Below are 21485 nucleotides of genomic sequence, written 5' to 3' on the forward strand. Positions count from 1 at the left end.
ATAAAATAAGCCTAAATTGTTTTAAGAATTTTTAAACTGCCATTTTGGCTTTGATGTTTAAACAAATGTAGAATGAGGAAGATGGAAAAACAAGCCTAGCGTGCATGGATATAAAGTTTCATTTGGAATGATACATAAAAAACGTTTTAATAAAATGGGGATAGATACAAACTCCCCGTGAGCTAAGTTTTTTTCATATAACTGCCCACAATTTGACTAAAGTTGAGTTGCACCATCATACTTTAACTTTGACAAACGTCAATCCATTATAAAACACCGGTTATCGTTAAAGTTACGGTCAAAGTTAGGTGGTGCATCTCAGCCTAAGAGTTAAGATGTCTAAAGATCCATATTTTTTTCTGATTGGCTCGTATAATATTGTCCATCGACTTACGTTGTATAAAACCTGGCATATTTTTTGTTGAATTGACCAAAACAAAATAAAATACGTTGTCAATTGTCCACATACACTCGATTATTGAAGATTAACACGAGTGGTCAAACAAAATCGACTAAACGTAGTCCTTTATAGGCTGAAACTTATTTTAAAATTTAGAATACATAGGTACATACCAATTTGAGCTTTCTCTGACTCTTATTAATTTTAAAATCATTACATTTTATAAAAAATGCTTTTAAATTATGAAATTTAGAAGCCAGGCGTTGACGCTTGCTGCATAGTTTACTGCTGCCTACTGTAAAACTTATTTGACTTTTAAATTTTTTCTTTTCCTTTTGTTTTATGGACAGATCTAGGAAATTATAAATCTACGATACTTCACTGATCTTCGCCAAAATGGTACAAAAGGTAACTTATTTCTTATTATTATTCTGTCTAATGGCTTCAATGGTACGTATTTGAAGCACACTGATTTTGCCAATGTCGAGGACAGTGAAATTTAATGTTTTCCCACTGATAATTTAATTAAAATTCATTCTTCATTGAGTTTTTTACCACCTAAAAAGTTATTTCATTTTTAACAAAATCATCAACTGCCATTTAAAATGACATTGACAGTTTCAAAAATATATTTTTTCTAAATCACATCCGATTTGAACGATATCCTAATTTACATACTGATATTAATGATTAAACTTGTGAATTCCATAATAAAAAAATTGATTGGCAGTTAGATTTATAAACGATTGGTGACACTTTTATAAAATACAGAGAACAAGAAATAGAAGATTTTTAAATACGCTTCTTTAAATAATCATTAATTACATTTAATTTTAAAAGAATCTTTACCATGACTTCATCAAGTCTCTCAACGTAACCAAAGTAATGACAACTACAAATCACATTTTCAACTTTATTACCAAGCAATAAGGATGCTAACATTCCAACTACTCAACTCTTCCTCCGTTATCAAATTGGACTCTATTACAGGGTGATAATCACTATCACAAATCATCTTTTAAGGCTGAGTTGCATCAACTTACTTTAACCGTAACTTAACAATAACCGGTATGTTTAGTATGGAGTTTGACAGATTGTTGACGTTAGTTGAAGTAAGATGGTGAAACTCAGCCTTAATGTGAACTTTGTTAGAGTAGGCGCACACCGTTGATTTTTAGTTGGCCGATAGTTGTGCCCGATTTCAAATTGTATGAAGAATCGGCCAAATCGAATCGGCGTAGTGTGCGCACTCCCATACATGCCCATACTGATCAACTGCCCGACTAAACTATCGGCCGACGAAAAATCAACGGTGTGCGCCTACTCTTACAAGGCAATAAGGATGCCAACTTGACATACCTTTCCCTCCGTTATCATTCTGGACTCTAATACAAAGTGATAAAGACGCGTTTCTTGCACAAAATCCACTCCCAACGCCAATCAAATCAAGTAGGCCATTACACTCCACCAACTCACCTCACTCCATACCATTCTGGACTCCATTACAAGGTGATAAAGACGCGTTTCTTGTACAAAACCATGCCCACCGCCGGCGAAACAAGGATGCCATTTCGTTCAATCTACTCACTTCTTTACGTTATAAATATAGACTCTTACAGGGTGATAATCACCAATACAAATCGGTAATCAAAACCTTTTCAATGTGAACTTTATTACGAAGCAATAAAGACGCCGTTACTTTAAAACTTTACAATGTAGATGACATAAAGCCCGGTCTCCGAGCACGTAGAATTTTGTCCAATGACCCCAAGCTACCCATCCTTATCGCTCGCGCGTAATTATATTGCTGTCGCGCTCGCACACTCACTGCGGGCGCCCGTCACACAGTCGCGACAGCAAAATAATTACGCGCGAGCAATAAGGATGGGTAGCTTGGGGTCATTGGACAAAATTCTACGTGCTCACGGACCAGACTATATACAACTTTACAATGTAGATGACATACCTCTCCCTCCGTTATCATTCTGGACTCTATTACAAGGTGATAAAGACGCGTTTCTTGTACAACGCCTGGGAAACAAGGATGCAATTGTGACTCTATTACAAGGTGATAAAGACGCGTTTCTTGTACAACGCCTGGGAAACAAGGATGCAATTACACTCCACCTACCTTTTCACAATATGGACTCTATTACAAGGTGATAAAGACGCGTTTCTTGTACAAGGCCACGCCCACCGCGAGCCAGATCAACATGGCGGCCGCGTGTGTGGCCAGCAGTTGTGCGTGTGTGGGTGCCGGGATGGCGTAGTGGAGAGGGAAGTGCCGCTTGAGGAGCTCGCTGCCGATGTACAGGAATAGCGCGTTTTGACCTGGGGAAAAAAAGATAAAATGTTATCGTTCGTTCGTTCGTTTCAGCCAAATGACGTCCACTGCTGGACAAAGGCCTCCCCCAAGGTTTTCCACAATGAACGGTCCTGCGCTGCCCGCATCCAGGCTCTTCCCGCTTATAAAATGTTATACAAATGATTATTAACGCCCGATTCCTATATTCAATCATTGTCCAAATCCGGATTACAACAGTCAAATTGAATTTAGTTTTAGATTATATATCCAAAATTTTCGATGCTTTTACACTTTAATATTGTTTAAATATACTAATAAACAATATAAAAATGTAAAAATATCAAAAACCGCAGATATTTTGGCCAAAAACATATTAAAATTTGACAGTTGACAATCCATAATGGCAAAGCCAGATTTTGTATAGAAAGTGGCGTCTTTTTTTTTTCGCGCGGCCATCGACCAAACTTTATTTTTTGATTACAAAATAGTGTAATAATCCAAACTTACTATGGCATGTATACCTCTAAACTCAGTCTGAACTGAGTTACGAGCATTAGAAGTTTGATGATTTTCATACTAGATTTGCTTTTTGTGCGCAAGTTTTGTAAGAAATTGCAACAAAATAATGCGCATTTTTTTATTGCGCTGATTCTGCTCCATACTGATGTCTGGAGCCTTTAATGGATGGTATTGTTTGTTTACACATACAATCTCACTATTTTGTTGCAATTTCTTACAAAACTTTGCGCGCAAAAAGCAAATCTAGTATCATCAAACTTTTAATGCTCGTAACTCAGTTCAGACTGAGTTTAGAGGTATACATGTCATAGTAAGTTTGGTTTATTATACTATTTTGTAATCAAAAAACAAAGTTTGGTCGATGGCCGCGCGAAAAAAAAAAGACGCCAATTTCCGGCATTGTCTTTTGGATTAGGATTGAATATAGAAATCCAGCATTTACCAGAGGCCAGCATGAGAGCGTATGCTCTAACAATGTACTCGTAAATGAATTTTAAAGTGTTCTTGTAATATGGTTATAGGTAAAATAGTAAGACACGGGTCTTAACGCGACCTTTATTAATGAGTTTCGGCTGCGTTGCTGCAGCGGTGGTCACAAGCAGACTACTTACTATTTTAGTTGAAATGGAACGCGAAAGTTTAAAATCCTATATACATTTTGTTAATTTTGTATATTTTTAAAATCTTACAAATATACTCAACATCAAATAAACCGCACCTTCCGCGACGCGAACTTTAACGATTTTCTTCTGACACAATCATGGTGCCCCAACAATATTGGTGTTATTTGAAAGCTCAATAAATATCCTTAAAGAAAAACACATTTAATTTCTGAATAAATGATTAACATATACCATAAATGTGACTTGAAAAAATACCTCACTTTGGGCCCACCTATGGGATCAATGAGACCAATTTTTATGGTTATAAAACCAAATAATGATCTCACGTGTCCTCTTTAACAGATGGATAGCGATTAATCCCAACTTAACAGTTTTATAGCCATAAAAGTTGGCTCTAGCGTAACTACCTATTTTTTGAAGAAGTGACTCTGGATCCGTCTAAAGACACATTTTTGGGGTAAAAACCTTTCCTTTAATGAAATGAAGGTTAGAACTAGGCTTTTAAATGGTGCCAATATTGGTGGGAAGTCGGGATGCATACGTTTGAAAATGCTTGTCGCGGGAGGTGCGATTTATTTGATGTCGAGTGTATTTAAATCTCGTAATCTGTAAAATTCCAAATACATATCAAATCATATTTAAAACCAGAGAGATCTGTGTCAAGGACAGGATTTAAAAGTAATTTATAAAACAAAAAATAAAGATGTCACTTTCAAACAAACGCAACGCAATACGGCCTTTCATTTTTGCTCTCTTCATATTATCAAATTATGTAGAGAATCAATCTGTTAATAATAAAGCAATTAATGTATGAGCATGTTTATTTATAAATCTGTCTGATACATGGTACAGGCTTTGCTTAGTTCGTGACTAGATGGCGCTAATTAATATATCCATGGACATTAATAGACTTTTTAATGAGGGTTTTCGCGATTGAAAAATCCGCCAGATGGCAATACGTAGACGCGAGGTCCAAATGCTACATGATTGGTGGATTTTGACATATCTGTCAATGTCATGTCAAAAATAACCAATCATGCAGCATTTGGACCTCGCGTCTACGTATTGCCATCTGGCGGATTTTTCAATCGCGAAAACCCTCATTGAAAGGATGATGGGCACTTTTCTATGAAATCTGGGCGTAAAACCAACAGAAATGTAACTACTATTATTTGTTAAGACTTAATATCAGAAATATATTTTCATATAAATAACTACCAAAAACTCCCGGGTTTGCTTGGAAATTGACATAACGTGTAATAGTAATAGGTGCTTTATTGCGCAAACAAAAAATATTATTAATGAATATACTTATCTACTTACATTTTAAATACATTAAGTTATTTATCCATTATTATGTCCAACAGTTCAGGAGTGGGGCCAAGAAATAGTATATTTAAACCATGTTCTACATTATAAGCGTAGGACCATACCTAGGTACCATTTAGAGAAATGACATTAAAACAGTCATGTTTCAATGGGATTTCTACCAGTTACCAGTTAAGTTGTAGTGTTGTCGCATAATCGATTACAGATCGATTATTAATCGATATTGCCAAATAACGATTTATCAATTAACAATTCGATTAATCGATTTTATTGATTACCATCATTACTATCATTTGATTGTTAATTCAATTCCTTATTATCAGCAATATAATCGATTATTGCAATCGAATAATCGATTATGATTTATTCGGTATACATACTTACTAAATCGATAGAATCGATAGTAAGATATGATACAATACTCTCAATATGATCGATAAAGGCAATCTAATTGACCTAATACTATTTTATTACCCTAATGTGTTGTGAAATACTATGGAAACTCTGCATATTCAACGACCTCTATCTCCGTATCCCCGCGTATTTCAGGATTGTTGTCATACTATGAAATGAAGTACTAGTATTAAGCTTTAATTTAGTATACTTTTTGTTTCTGTTGGTTTAACGCCCAATATGCCCATCATCCTTTCACTTACCAGCATAGTACAACGGGCGACCGCCCCACTTCTGTTTCAAATCCACCACAAAGTACAGCAACGCTTGCAGGAATAGAGCCATAGACGACGTCGCCAAGCAGTAGGACAGCGACCATAGATTCTTGTTGATGGGTATCGGGCCGCCGTTCTTGGAGAATTCGCAGAGAGCGCCACTGGTTACCGCGAAAATGATCGACCAGAATACCCAGCGCATGATTCGGGCCCTGGAATGAAAAATACGTTTGTAAATATTGAAATATATTGCTTTATATTAAGGACTAGTTTTATATTAAGGAACATACAGAGATTGTATTTTTAACATTTTTCTTGTTTTATCATGTTTCATTTTACACTAACATTGAAAGATATATGCTGGATTTCTATATTCAATCCTAATCCAAATTATACGGATTTGGATTGTCAACTGTCAAATTTTAATATGTTTTTGTCCAAAATAACTGCGGTATTTGATGTTTTTACATTTTTATATTGTTTATAAGACTATTTAAACAATATTAAAGTGTAAATGCATCGAACATTTTGGAAATATAATCTAAAACTGAATTCAATTTGACAGTTGTGATTCGGATTTGGACAAGGATTGAATATGGGAATCGGGCGATAGTCAACAGCAAATCAGACTTCAGATTTTTTTGTTGTAAATTACTATTATAAACTACTAGCTTTCGACCGCATGGAATTTTGTCTGTCACAGAAAAACTGTTATCACACGCGTCTCTGTTTCAAAAACCAGGATAAAAACTATCCTATGTCCTTTCCCGTGACTCAAACTATCTTTATACCAAATTTCATCAAAATCGGTTCAGTGGTTTAGGCGTGAAAGAGAGACAGACAGACAGAGTTACTTTCGCATTTATAATATTAGTATAGATTATAGCTGCCATTATGTACCCTTTAGGTACAAGTTACCAGGCTCAACTATCACTGGAATGTACCCTTAAACCTTTAATTGGTGAGGTTGGAGGTTAAATTAACTCCATTGGGTTCCAGTTACCGACATTGCAGATACCTGCAATCCTTCAATTTCCTCTTTTAGTCAGGTTGGCGGGGGCTAATGTACCCTAGTGACCCCTTAAAGTCAGGTTGGTAATGTTCCCTGTACCCTTACCTGGCATGGTTATAAGTCAGCATGATCCTCATAGCATGAGCTCCAGCTTGGACCACCATCACTCCAGATAGTATCCCCAAGATGCCTTCAGGGTCGTGAGGCAGCGATGTGTGGTACAGCTGACGGAAGGTACCCTTCTGGTACAAGTGGGAGGGGCCTGCGGTCACTAATGTACCCTAATGTCCCCTTCTGGTCAAGTGGGTGGGGCCTACGGTCGCTAGAATGTACCCTAATGTATCTATCTAGGCAGGTGGGCGGGGTTTAAGATTAATAGTGCACCCTGTGTCCCTGCCCTGGTCACTAATGTACCCTAATATTCCCTTCTGATCAGGTGGCTGGGGCCTGCGGTCGCTAGAATGTACCCTAACGTCCCTTTTAGTCTGTTGGGTACGACTTAGGAGTGTTAGTGTACCCTAGTGTCACCTTCAAGTCAGATAAGTGTCCCCTACTGTACCCTTACCTAGCGTGGTTATAAGCCAGCATGATCCTCATAGCATGAGCTCCCGCTTGGACCACCATCACTCCAGATAGTATCCCCAAGATGCCTTCAGGGTCGTGCGGCAGCGATGTATGGTACAGCTGACGGAAGGTACCCTTCTGGTATAAGTGGGAGGGGCCTGCGGTCACTAATGTACCCTAATTTCCCCTTCTGATCAGGTGGCTGGGGCCTCCTGTCGCTAGAATGTACCCTAATGTATCCATCTAGGCAGGTGGGCGGGGTTTAAGATTACTAGTGCACCCTAGTGTCCCTGCCCTGGTCACTAATGTACCCTAATATCCCCTTCTGGTTAGGTGGGAGGGGCCTACAGTCGCTAGAATGTACCCTACTGTCTTTTTCTAGTCTGGTGGGTACGACTTAGGAGTTTTAGTGTACTCTAGTGTCACCTTCAAATCAGATAAGTGTCCCCTGCTGCAGGGTTTCCCAATTTTTTTTTGCCAAGGAACCCTAATTGATTATACTTTTCCTAGCGGAACCCCCGTACTACTCCGCCCGCACGCCCTGCCTCTCCCTTGTGCATAAACAAGTGCGAGTGAACAACGTCGGTCACGAAACGTGGGATAATATTTTTTACGGAACCCTTGCGGCCTTTCCACGGAACCCCAGGGTTTCGCGGACCACCATTCGGGAACCGCTGCCCTACTGTACTCTTACCTGGCGTGGTTATAAGCCAGCATGATCCTCATAGCATGAGCTCCTGCTTGGACCACCATCACTCCAGATAGTATCCCCAAGATGCCTTCAGGGTCGTGCGGCAGCGACGTGTGGTACAACTGACGGAAGGTACCCTTCTGGTATAAGTGGGAGGGGCCAAGTATCAATCTGAAAATAAAATGAGAATCAATTAGATTTTGATCTCGGTTTTACACTCAAAAGTGCGCATTCACATAGCGGCGTTTTATCGCATACGTTTTTATCAGGCGATTGAGTATGAATGTACGAGCGAGTTCACAAACACGACTGTATTTGACTGGATGGAATACAGTCGTGTTTATGTTAACCCCACGTGGTAAATGCTTGGGTTCCTCAGCGGTTGATGAGTCAATGAGTTCGAAACCGCATTTTTCGGGTCTCGTTTAGGCTAGTTCGACACCGACCGCATTGGGCTATTGTTGGAGCCACTAGGGGTCCATGTACCCGCGGGGACAGCTAACGTTCCAGCCTGGATGAGGGTACAGTATACCTGTCGACGTGTCCCGCGACGCCGCCGGTACAGTTCTGCAGCTGCTGGCCGGCCGCGGACAGGTGGAGCCCGCCGGGGCCCATGTACCCGCGGGGACAGCAAACGTTACAGCCTGGTTGAGGGTACAGTATACCTGTCGACGTGTCCCGCGACGCCGCCGGTACAGTTCTGCAGCTGTTGATCGCTAGCAGACAGGTGGAGCCCGCCGGGCCATGTACCCGCGGGGACAGCCAACGTTACAGCCTGGTTGAGGGTACAGTATACCTGTCGACGTGTCCCGCGACGCCGCCGGTACAGTTCTGCAGCTGCTGGCCGGCCGCGGACAGGTGGAGCCCGCCGGGGCCCATGTACCCGCGGGGACAGCCGGGCGCGGGGACAGTCAACGTTATCACCACCTGCATGATACGACGATCGAAATAGAACGTTATGTAGATGTGCAAGAACACAGAGCCTACATTAATTTGAACTTTATGCTGTGAAGTGTGCTTTATGGTTGAAAACCAACCACTTTTTTTTCATGGTTTAGGGTTGAACAAAGTCGGGCATAAAATGTCATAATAAAGGACTACTAAAATTAAATTTAGCCTTTAGTAGTGAATGATGATTGACACTTACTTGTATGCCGACGAGTACCATTGTGATCAGCCACTGGCGCCAACCAGCAGTGATGTCACGGAGCAAGGAACGACCTGGGAAACAGAACATACATTTTTCAAACTATCACAGACAGTAAGGGCCGTTCAGTAGTTACGTGAGGTGATTTCGGCGATTTTTAGACCCCTCTCCCCCCTTGAGATTTTGTGAGATTTAACTCGACCCCTACCCCCTCCCTCTAATGTCAGGTGAGATCGTAAAAAGTGCGTATTTTTGTGTAAATACGTTAATAGGTAGGTGTTTTTTTATGTGACTGGAGGCAAAAGAGCAAACGGATCACCTGATGGTAAGTGATAACCGTCGCCCATAGACACCCGCAGACCCAGAGGCGTTACAGGTGCATTGCCAGCCTTTATACAGGGTGTTAGGTAAATGGGTATATGAGCCGACACTAGCCCATGTTAACATGGGCATATAAATGGTACCTATGGTGAAGTCAGAAATTTGATATCATCATTTTATTTTTTTAAATTTTCATACAAAATATATTTTATAAAATCCGATTTGTATGAAAATTAAAATAATTAAAATGAAGAAATTAATTTTCTGACTTCACCATACCATTTATATGGCCATGTTAACATGGGCTAGTGTCGGCTCATATACCCATTTACCTAACACCCTGTATAAGGTATAGCTTCATTCGATTAATTTTAAAAAACTACATTTTTAATTCATATTTTCACAGAGAAACACGTTTTACTATTTGTAGACAGCTCACCAGGAGTAATATTCTGGCTGGTAGGCATGAAGGTGCACTCCAAGGCCCCGACTATTAAGTACATAGCAGCCAGGCGCTGTAACACGCCCGGGAGTCGAACGTGTTCCCAGGATACCAGTTGTGAGCTCAGCACTATGCCGATTAGAGCTAGCACGAGCGAGCGACGGGCCACCTGTGGTACATTACAATCATTATTATTATTAATTAATAATAAAGTATTTAGTATTGTGACATTCTATCATTTTATTAATAAACAATAATATGTTTTCATGAAAACGTCATACGACACGTCCATAGACATGAAAGTACGTATGTCTATGGACGTGTCATAATACGTTTCCATGGAAACGTCATACGTCACGTCCATAGACATGACAAATTATCATCATCAATGTGCTTAGTTCGAGTTTGCATTGAACATAGTCGCTATCTAGTGTATCAAACAAATCTACGAAGATTTTAGTTCTTGAGGTATCCGCTAAGGACGCTGTGCAGTCTATCATACATTAATGACATTTTTGATGTAAACTCGCACTAAACTCCCAGTGGGCTTACCCGTAGGCCTAGAATGCGCGTTGCGAATAGTTGCGATAAGATTTTATCACGCCAATTTTATCGATTTTACGCGATAAACCCATACGTTTGTCGTCTAAAATCATCGATAAGATTTTATCCAGCCCAACAGGAGTTTATATTAAACGTACTCGCTAGGGACTGTGTAAAAGAATACAATGCAGATGGTTCAGCCCCCCTAGCGGTTACTTTTAATAACTAAATTTTTTTAAAGAAAAAACTTTTCGATCCTCAGAAAATAAATGAAAAAGATAGATTACAAGAAAGTTTAGGAGGATGGATATTAAAATTTGGTACGCTTTCACGCAAAAACTACTGAAAGAATTTTGATGAAACTTTGCAGTATTATTGAATTTGTTTACATATCAGAATATTTTATAACGATATTGAGTTACTTAGCCAAAATATAACGATAGTGTCAAATACCTCGGTCTCTCACTGACAAAGTGAATTTCACCAGAGCAAAGTGAACTAGTTCTATTAAAAACTATAATAAAACTGCTCCTCACCTGATAAAAAGCTGTAATCCTAGGCAGAGAGGTCCTCAAGCGACCATTAAGTGACAATACAAGAGCCTCTCCCATAGCGAAGGCGAACCATGGGAAGACCACGTCAGCCACCGTGAGGCCGTTCCATACGCTGTGAGAGAATACCGCGTAGCCGCCGCCGCCGGCGTTCACGAAGATCTTGAAGGAAAATAAAAATTAATTACTGTGCTTGCTAAAGAAGCCTTAACATAAATAAATACCCTTGGACATTTGTCGAATTGCCAATAAACAAATTTAAGATACATATAAAAAATACCCTTATGTCCAAAGGGTACTACAAGGTTCGAGACTATATTGATGACAAGGATGCGTGGTCAGTTCAGTCTGCACATATTTGATGTACTTAAATTTGACTATTCTTACCGTTAGATAATTCCTGGCAATAAGTGGTGACTGAGTTTGTTCCGGCGTTTCTTCTCAGCACTTGCCATATGTTTGTCTCGAAGCGCTGGTAGGGCCCAAAAGATAAGGAGACATGTAAAGTGCCCCATAAGGGCTACCTTTTTCTTTTTTTATTATTTTCTATTGACGTTCATAAGTGCCACTTGTGGTCTAAACTGAATAAATATTTTTGATTTTGATTTTTGATTTTTTTGATTTTGATTTTACACAACGCTTCTAGTCCCAAACTAAGCAAAGCTTGTACTATGGGTAATAGACAACGGATATAAACGGACTAAATTTTTTTTTTGTAAATACATACATATTATACATAGTGACACCCAGACCCGTCACAGAAATTAAAATTCATAATTTCAATTTCTGCCCGGCCGGGAATCGAACCCGGGACCTCTCGGCATAGTAGTCCGTTTCCGAACCACACCAAACGGCCGAAAAATTATACACATATTTTATCTCATTACTTTTTGTCCTACCAGCGCTTCGAGACAAACATTTGGCAAGTCGAATGAATACTTTGTCTTATGTGGAAATGAAATGTCTTGTATGTTTTTTTATCAATTTTAACAATAATTTTGGCGTTTATGACTGTGACGTGCAGGGCCTGACCATTTATAGGGTTCTGTCCTATTTTAAATTTACTCACATGTCGTAAGGTCAAAAAGCAATGAAAATGTTTAATACTGTGTCTTAGGGCTCTTTCAAATTAGACGTTTTGAGAAGGTTTGTCGTGCGTTTGCAAGACCGCACCGCACACTCTGTTGGTAATTGACTGTTATTTTAATTCCAACGCTTGTCATACATTTTCAGTGTGCGGTCCTGCAAAAAACGTCTAATTTGAAAGAGCTCTTATAGAAGTGCTGTGTATACCATGAGAGCGATGGCCAGCCCCCGGAATATGTCCAAGGATCGCAGCCGGGAGCGCGTTGGCGAGCGCGGGGTGACTTCCATCAAGACCGGGGTCTCCGAGCCGAGCTCGTTGTCTTCCCTGGAACAACACGGGTTTTAATTTTTGTTGGTCGTGATGATAAAAGGATTTGATTTTTTTTCGGACTAACTGTGCTGATAGCCGTGTGCGGCTTTCTCAGCTTCAGCGGACAATAGGTGAGCGCAGATGGCTCTCAACCTTAAAATTTAAGCAAAGAGCCTAAGGGCGCCCCCGAGTGGGGCTCGGATTTCGGCATAGGGCGTTGCTGGGGGACGGTAACATAAAAAGATTTGCCACACAGGATTCGTTCTGCGGTCCGCGATTAGGTCAAACGTCAAAGTGAACGTAGCCCGCATCATGTGGTAACTGCAGACATCCGCTAAGAACGGATTTTACGAAACTCCACCCCTAAGGCGGTAAAACAGGGTGCACGCGTACGTAGTCGCGCGCGGCCGCTAGTAATAAATAAGACGAAGCGAATCACTCATCGAATGACGAAAAGATTTAGTTGAGAAAACAAAATCTTTTTATTTTTTATCCTCTGTAACGGTTATAGGATTTCGCTTGATTCAACCCCTCCCCCATTCTAGTCTTTCGAACGTAGTCGTCTCGGCAACGCATGCGCAGCGTGTGTCTTGTCCGAAAACGTTGCGTTAACGCCACGCGGACACGACGATAGTGCTGAAAAACGCTAGCATGGGGGATTCCCTATATTTTTTAAATACATATAACTCAAAGGTGACTGACATAGTGATCTATCAACGCACAGCCCAAACCACTGGACGGATCGGGCTAAAATTTGGCATGCAGGTAGATGTTATGACGTAGGCATCCGCTAAGAAAGGATTTTACAAAACTCCACCCCTAAGGGAGTAAAACGGGATCCACGCATCGCGGGCGGTCGCTAGTCTACCATTAAACTTCTAGAAACTTCGTCTCACCTGGCAAAGTACCTCGCGTACAGTCTCCCAGCGATGACGCGCTTGCCGATGCCCTTGACGATATACCACAGAGTAGCCATGGACAGCAGGATGACCACCGCCGTGAGGATCGGCAGCGACGCCTCGTCGGGCTCCGCGGTCATTTGCGGGCTGCATTTGTTCCCTTTCTCCGTTAGGTTGATGCTGTATTGGCCGAACTCGCGGAACTGGAAGGTTCCTGGAATACAAGTTTGGATAATCTTTATATTCTGCACTAATATTAATAGTCAACGGATTAGCAAGCTGAAGTGGTAGTGGGCAGGGCACGTACGCAGAACTGACGGTAGCAAGGTTCTGGAGTGGAGGCCACATACCAGAAAGCGTAGCGTAGGACGTCCACCCACAAGGTGGACCGACGACCTCATAAAGCTAGCAGGAAGACGCTAGATGCAGGCCGCATATAAGGATATGAGATCTCAGATGAGATGTCATGTTGTGGTAGGTTGAAGTGTCCTTTTGTTCAAAAAACCTTTTGTTTATTTATAAGTTCTCCAAAGATTAATGATAGGTGCATAAAAGCCTGTTATCCTTAAAAGCAAGCTCTAAAATGCATTCCATGCTGTATAAACTGCACACATTTTATCGTTGAGGTAAATATGCATACACTTAGTTTAATTAGGTTTATCAGAGGTATTTTTAGATATTAAAATAGTAAATATAGTTTTGTGAGGATACATTCACAAACAGAATGCTCTACTATGTCAACCCAGTGGCGGCGTAGCATGGGTTGGCACCCGGGGCGATCATTACACAAATACAAGGGTCAATAGGTAGTCCTCAATCTGTCCGTCAATCATGTAAACAGTGGGGTAACCGTGACTCATAACAATTTACGCATCGTGCCGCCAGATGTTGTTGACATTGCCACCTTCTACTAAATTCGCTAAATTCTGCTGTTAAATAGAAATCCACAAATGCTATTTATATGAATTCGTACTCAAGTAGGTAAGAACTACATAGTAATTGTCGCATTCGAGGCTCTACTGCGTCTTAAAAATCATATTTAGAGGAATTGAGCATCTTATTTCTTATATGATGGAATTATAGTTGCTGGTAGGTACTAAGTCATTCCCATTAAAAAAAGGATCAACTCATGAGTTTGTTTGGAATCAGTATGAATGACTTGAAAGATATTAGGGGGATGCATGGAAAAATACGGCGCGTAAGTTCGACTGAGCCGGATTTTGTTTAAAGTATGTTAGTAATTTGAGCATCTACGTTCTAAAAGGAACCCCCATGCTAAATTTGAGACTCCTAGCACTTGTAGTTTGTGAGATTTCGTGATGAGTGAGTGAGTCAGTCAGTCAATCAGTGACTTTTCGCTTTCATAGATATCGTACTATATGATATATCAGTACATAGCGTGTTTACTGTAGTAACCGCTCAGCCGGTTCCGATAACCGCACGAACGGTGACCCCATTCTATACATTTAGTTATGTACAATCGTCGTAATGCACTTGGTATCACGTGTTAGTTAGTCATCATAATTGTTATGTAATCAAGTTGAATCATTATGTTGGTGAATCTGCCATTTGATACGGAATTAAGGGTATTCCACTGTTAGGGCAGTCCCATTCTTAACTTAGGCGCAGACCACCGACTTTTAGTTGGCCGATAGTTGGGTCGGGCTGTTAATCAGTATGGAGATGTATGAAAGTGCGCACATTACACCGATTTGGTATCGGCCGATTCCTCATACAAATTAGAATCGGGCCCAACTTTCGGCCAACTAAAAGCCGGTGGTCTGCGCCTAGGCTTACCTATATCGTGCGGATGTCATCACGGGGACGCGCCCGCATGCGTGCGTGACACCCGAACGAAACTGTCTTTTCATACAAGTATTTATTGTCCCTCATGCGTATTCTACGCATAATTCATACGTTATAAAATACACACGATATTAAAAGTGACCTAGGGATGCACCTTAAGGGACACGATCAGCAGCAATATTGCTCAGAGACGTAGTGGCTTTTGATCACTGAATCCATTAGCCACGACTGTATGAGAAACACGCAATATCGCGCGATATTATTTCGCAAATGAAAGAAATTCATGAGAACAGTAAAATCTTCGCTTTAGGAGGAACAAAATCAAGAAAACATGCTTGATTGAACATTAACTAAGGGGTCATTCCATGACAAATGTTACCGAGGCTGAAAAACTAAATATGTACTTTTCGCATTAAATCTGATGAATTTTGAAAGTAAACATTCCAAATTATGTGCAACAAAAAAAAATCTGAAAGAAACAAGTAATTTTTAAGTTATTAATCTTCAAAGTCTATACTTAGGTCAACTGTCTGAATGATCATTTTCTCTCTAATTATTAGTAATTCGATTTAAAAAAAACTATCAATCTGTGAACCGTTTTGCCACTGTATGATTTGAGGGTATTTATCATAGTATTGGTAGATAGCGTCATAGTCCCAAAAAAATTGATAATCATCAAGTTTTAAGTGTGTTTTCTTGTTACTTCGGCGATGTAACACCCGAAACAAAAAAACAGGTATTTGCTTTATTATTATACCTTACACATGGATTAGGATAACAATATTTGGTAAAAGTAAGGTCATGGTAGCAGTGGCGTAGCTTGGGGGGGGCAGGGGGGGCCATGGCCCCGGGCGGCATATGAAAGGGGGCGGCGGATAAGAAAAAAAACATTGCATGAACAAGAAAAAAAAAGGTCGACTATGTCTACGTTGAGACTAACAAATCTAGCTATACTGGCAATTGAAAATTAGATACAATTTGATATCGACGATTGTGTAAAAGATTTTGCTTTGAAAAAAGCACGAAGAGTACATTTTTAATCTATTTTTTTAAGTAATAGTAACAAAAATATTTAAGGAGCTTACTTACCCCTCTAAAACTTGCGCCACAGATAATCTTTCGTGATTTCTCTTGTTACAAACCGAAATAAAAAAGTGGTTTGTAAATAGTTAAAGCCATATCTAAGCTACTTTTATTTATTACTAGCTGACCCGGCGAACTTTGTTCCGCCTTAATGGCAATAAATAAGCAGACTTTTTTTTTAATTTTGAACGGGATAAAAAGTATCCTATGTCCTTCTCCTGGCTCTAAACTACCTCCCTGACAATTTTCAGCTAAATCGGTTCAGCCGTTCTTGAGTTATAAGTGGTGTAACTAACACGACTTTATACAGTGTGAGTCACGTTAAAGTGTACATATGAAAATAGATGAAACTAGACTTATTTTTATCGACAAAAAAGTGGTCAAAAAATTTTTGAGATTTTTTTTTAATTTTTTATAGAATTTTTTTTCTTCCAATTACTTATTGTAAAGAAANGGTGAAATTACTAAAAAAAATAATTTAAAAGTAGCCGCCTGGTATGGAACGTGTTATGGGGGCTGAAAATATAGGAAATGACCCATTCTATCCGCCAAATCATTTTGGCACACGATGCGCCAAACACCCTGTATAGATATGCTGCAAGTTCGAAATTAAAAATTAGCTAAAATGGTAACTTTTAGCAGTAATTAAATCTGTAACTTGCTGCAAATATCTAATCAATTCAAACAAATTATTTAAAAAAATAGCTTTGATACATTATATTATACATTTTTCAAACCACTTTTTTTAATTTCGGTCTATAACAAAAGTAATCAAGAAAAAATATGGTGGCGATGGTTAGCTAGGGTACAACCCTTAATAATATTAAGCACATATGTTATTCCTTCTAAGTTCAATGAGCACTATACATAATACGTGGGACACTATTTAAGTTGTGAGCCTAACTATGAAAACAAAGTAGTTTATTATTAAAATTGTATTGATTGCGTTTATTGGTATTGTCTTTCATGGTTTATGTACTTTTTAATGTGTTCGAAATACTTTTCATAGCATTTTTTCCACTCAGCTTGAGGCACCTCCAAAGCATGGTTTTTGACCGCACGACAGTTGCTTCTGGCTACATAAATCTCTGTTCACGCATTTAATTTTAATATACGGGTACCAAAAGAAGTGTTTAGATTCCAAGCAAGAATTTTGTAGCGTTGGACCTGTTTATTTCATATTTTGAGTGTTCAAATAGTCAGTTGTTTGACGAGACGTGTAAAAGCTCACATTTTCGTCACGAATGGCGATTCGACTATGCTGGTCAGTTTCCCTTATTAAACTGAAGACTTTTGGAAAAAAAGTGGCTGTTTACTATTAAGAATTAACCATTCTAAATTTCTCTAGTGACGTTTTAGTCACATAATCGGATATTTCGGAAAAATAGGCGACCGTAAGTTTCAAAGTGTTCCGACCGCATGGGACTTTTGTTGGAATTGGTTCATCTTAAAACACCTCCATAGTCGATAGCTGTTTATTTTCAGGATTATTATGCATAGATCCTTAATTCGTCAACTGTCACAATTTTAAAAACGGCCTTTAAAGCTTTTTAAACGTATTTATCAAACTATTCCAAGGACTAAACGACACATGCGTCCTATTGAGCGTTTGAAAAATTTTGTGACATCCAGTGAGAAAAAAACCTATTAACCATAATATGGTTATACAATATTTTATTACTGCTAGTGGAATTAATGCCTAGGGTTATCTCAATCCTACGATATATCACATGACGAGGTTTCTCTTCCATTTTTCTGACAACATCAATGTTTTCCGCCACAATTAGTCATTTTGGACGACTTTCGCAAAGTTCACTGGTGAGCCAATGACATAAAATATTATACTTCTTAAACTAGCGTTTTACAATGGTAAAGGATAGATCTTTATCACCAAAAGTGAAATTTAGCTGACCTCTTCAGTTTTGTATTGATTAACCACGTCGAAAGTCATAATAAATCTTCGCGCGAAAATTTCCGCAAGTCAATTCCATGTTTTTGTAGTCAAGATAATTTTCAATTCAATGTTAATAATACAAAACGTGCTCAAATGATAAAAAGTTTTGAATAAGGTTGTAGTCAAAAATGACAAACTTTTCATTAAAAGTATCAGATGTCGTCTAACAACACGTTATGTTGTCGAGGCTCACAACTTAAATAGTGCCCTAGTATACAATGTGTCCGGGCATGTAGTGATCAAACTTCTAGGGACAATTTTATCGATAAAAATACTTCAAATTTGGGGCTTGACCCATTTCTCGCAAAATTACAAGGATTTAAGTTATTAATTTTTAGTTTTCACCTCTTCTTTAAAAGAAAAGTGAAAGCGTGGGTAGCTTAACATTAATAAGCAAATATTTTATATCATGCGATAGCCAATAAAATTATCTATTAGAAGAAGTAGAAAACAGACACAAGTTTCGAACATTTTATGGGAGTAAGAATGGATTTAATTAGAAAAATACTTGACTTTTTTCACTTCTTTTTCAGTTATTTTCCAACACAAGAAAAACCAGGTCGTTATGGTATGTTTTATTACATTGTATTATTAGTATTTGAGCTATTGTACAAAACGAATGTAAACGTAAAATTAAAAACTTAAATCCTTGTAATTTTGTGATAAATGGGTCAAGCCCCAAATTTGAAGTATTTTTATCGATAAAATTGTCTAGGGACAATTAATAATTAAATTTTGCCCTTAAATTTTGATCACTACATGCCCGGACACACTGTATAATTGAAGATAATATTTACTCTCAATTGACAAATAAATACTTTAATACTTGTTATTATTGTTTATTGTTATACACCTAGTGTTACATAATAAAGCTGAGCTATTTAAGAATATCAAACTTCCTGTGGGTTGCAAATTGCTTCTCTTTAATGTATTTTCCTTCTGAAGCAGTGCGTGGTAGTTTATTTTGACTTTCAACAAATAAGGTGAATAGTGTCCTTCCTGAAGTCCATTCAATATAATATTTAAACTTTAAAATACCTATTTATAATTAAAATAAAGGGCGGCGGATTTCCGGACGGCCCCGGGCGGCGAAAAGCCACGCTACGCCACTGCATGGTAGTAATGATTTCAAATACTAACTAATATCTGAGCATGATACTAATTAAGTGTGTTTTTTTCTTGATTAAAAACTGTAACACCCGAAACTTTTCGGGTATCACATTTTTATTTAATGTCGATAATGTGTGTATATTGCTTGGAGAAGTCAAAAAGTATTACTGTGAAGGTCCTTCCACCTCCCTCTAGCGCTGGCATCGGAAAACGAGTCATATTTCTCTATTTAAGACTTTTTTGAAATGTTGACTTAACACTAAAATTAAGGTATTGCTAAAAAGTCTCGATGTTCGACATTTCCAATAAATATCGTAATTAATAATTAAAGTAATGCTATTTCAAGCCAAAAACAATAGAAAAAGCTATATTTTGAGGAAAAATTAAACTTGAACTTTGTATATTTTTTAAAAAAAGGTGCTTCGTAATTTCAATCCAGAATTCGCTCTATTTGTGTTTATTTGTTGTACTCCTTATTTTGTAGTACCTAGAGACTAATAAAACACCGATTTTATCGATAAAAAGCGTTGAATTTTCGTACTCGTAACACCCGAAACAGAACCATTGTAACACCCGAAACAAAGAAAAAAATTATAAAAAAATAGTAAAACGTTTTATGTAACAGTGATTGTATATTACATGGTTTGTAAATTTCATACTTTAGAAGTCCTGTAAGTTTTAGGTATGATTCCTTAAGAAAATTCGCTAAATTTCGCTTAAATGCAGCAACAGTCAGAACATAGAGGCAAAATCTCGTAACGCCCGAAACGCACACTTTTCGACTCATATTTTCGTTATTCTACATTCTAAGCTGTACAAACTTTATTATTTAGATAAAACAACTAAAAACGGACAGATTAAGGCACTAACATTATTAAAATACTATTTCAAAATACATGAAATTGTTGAATATGTGTGTACGAACGTAACACCCGAAACGATGGAATGACCCTAAGGCTTGTTTTAAAACATGCACAAAATTAATGTGAGGAATCCATATCCATCACAAAATCACAAATATCAATGGTATTTTTGATATGAAAACTATGAAAAATTACATTGAATGAATCAAAAACAGTGTAGTTGACAAAAAATATCGTTTTCCAGCCAGCATATTGCTTATATGCACTATTCGATCTTGAATTATAGTGATAGGATTCATTAATTATCTGTAAAATAAACACTCTTGTAAGGAAGTGTGATTTTACAACATGTATAGATGACAAACCAATTAATATTACATAGCAATGACCTAGGAAAGAATTGAAATAATAAATTCTCAGACCATATCAGATGGGCTACCAAATCCCATACCCTACCATACTTAATTTGTCATTGTGAGATTACACACCAACATTGCAAGGTGTATTACGCATCAAATTATGTACATTTTACTGCACAAATAATGTACTTTTTTTTCCTCTCTTCTTTGATTTGTTCATTTTCATTTGTGTCAAATAAAGGTTTTTCAATTCTATTCTATTTCAAAATAATACCTATTACAAAACATTGTTTCCACAGTGTTTAGCTAGATGTGTCATTAATTACTTTAAATTAGACAGCATCATTAACATAATATTAAAACTAATATTTTTACTTGTACACTTACAAACACAAACTCTAAATTATGTTTGACTCATTGTAAGATTATGCTTTAGCATCATGTCTGCCTTTTATTTATTGCATTCATATGTAGATGAGTCATAAATTAATTGAATATTTATCAGGGTTCAAAAATATCATAACTATTGGATATTTTCGAACCCTGATATTTATAGTTTTCTAGATATTTGTGTAAAGAAATAAAAAGATAATCTTTACACCAGCATCAAAGATTTGTCTTTAATATCTGTATTAATCAATGTGCATGCTGTATTGGTAGGTACTTAGCTATAGAGAATACATTATTATGTATGTGTACAATGTTTACAAGAACAACAAAGGAAATGCATTCACCACAATGTACGGCTTGACAAACCCACTTGACCTGTTAGGTTACAAGATAACTGCATAATTTACACAACAAATTGGATTAGGGTCATTCCATGACAAATGTTACCGAGGGTGAAAAACTAAATATGTTCTTTTCGCATTAAATCTGATGAATTTTGAAAGTAAACAT

At 38.0% G+C, this 21485-nt stretch overlaps 1 protein-coding gene and 1 long non-coding RNA gene across 2 annotated transcripts; one reads left to right on the forward strand and one right to left on the reverse strand.

The window, feature by feature from the left end:
- Positions 1–2231: 2231 nt before the first annotated feature.
- LOC114358764 (uncharacterized) lies at positions 2232–2598 on the forward strand. Its single transcript, XR_003656393.1, has 2 exons — positions 2232–2402; positions 2469–2598. It is a non-coding gene; the product is annotated as an uncharacterized LOC114358764 (long non-coding RNA).
- LOC114358763 (heparan-alpha-glucosaminide N-acetyltransferase) lies at positions 2553–13642 on the reverse strand. The gene is made up of 9 exons (XM_028312808.1): positions 13408–13642; positions 12409–12526; positions 11101–11277; positions 10019–10190; positions 9259–9332; positions 8908–9038; positions 8115–8282; positions 5833–6056; positions 2553–2731 (listed from the first exon to the last, which is right to left on the reverse strand). The coding sequence occupies exons 1-9, from the start codon at positions 13548–13550 to the stop codon at positions 2553–2555; spliced, it is 1386 nt and encodes a 461-aa protein (XP_028168609.1). The 5' UTR covers positions 13551–13642.
- Between the last annotated feature and the right edge of the window lie 7843 nt (positions 13643–21485).

Source organism: Ostrinia furnacalis, unplaced genomic scaffold, assembly GCF_004193835.3.
Source record: "Ostrinia furnacalis isolate ACB-3 unplaced genomic scaffold, ASM419383v2 OfSCF4105, whole genome shotgun sequence".
Taxonomy (NCBI): domain Eukaryota; kingdom Metazoa; phylum Arthropoda; class Insecta; order Lepidoptera; family Crambidae; genus Ostrinia; species Ostrinia furnacalis.

Excerpts from the sequence above, each read along its gene's own strand:
- LOC114358763 (XM_028312808.1), bottom strand. The coding sequence starts at position 13,550 with ATGACCGCGGAGCCCGACGAGGCGTCGCTGCCGATCCTCACGGCGGTG. Across the intron at positions 12,527-13,407 it reads TACGCGAGGTACTTTGCCAG|GGAAGACAACGAGCTCGGCT; the intron begins GTGAGACGAAGT and ends GTGTTGTTCCAG. Across the intron at positions 9,333-10,018 it reads CAGCCAGAATATTACTCCTG|GTCGTTCCTTGCTCCGTGAC; the intron begins GTGAGCTGTCTA and ends TCTGTTTCCCAG.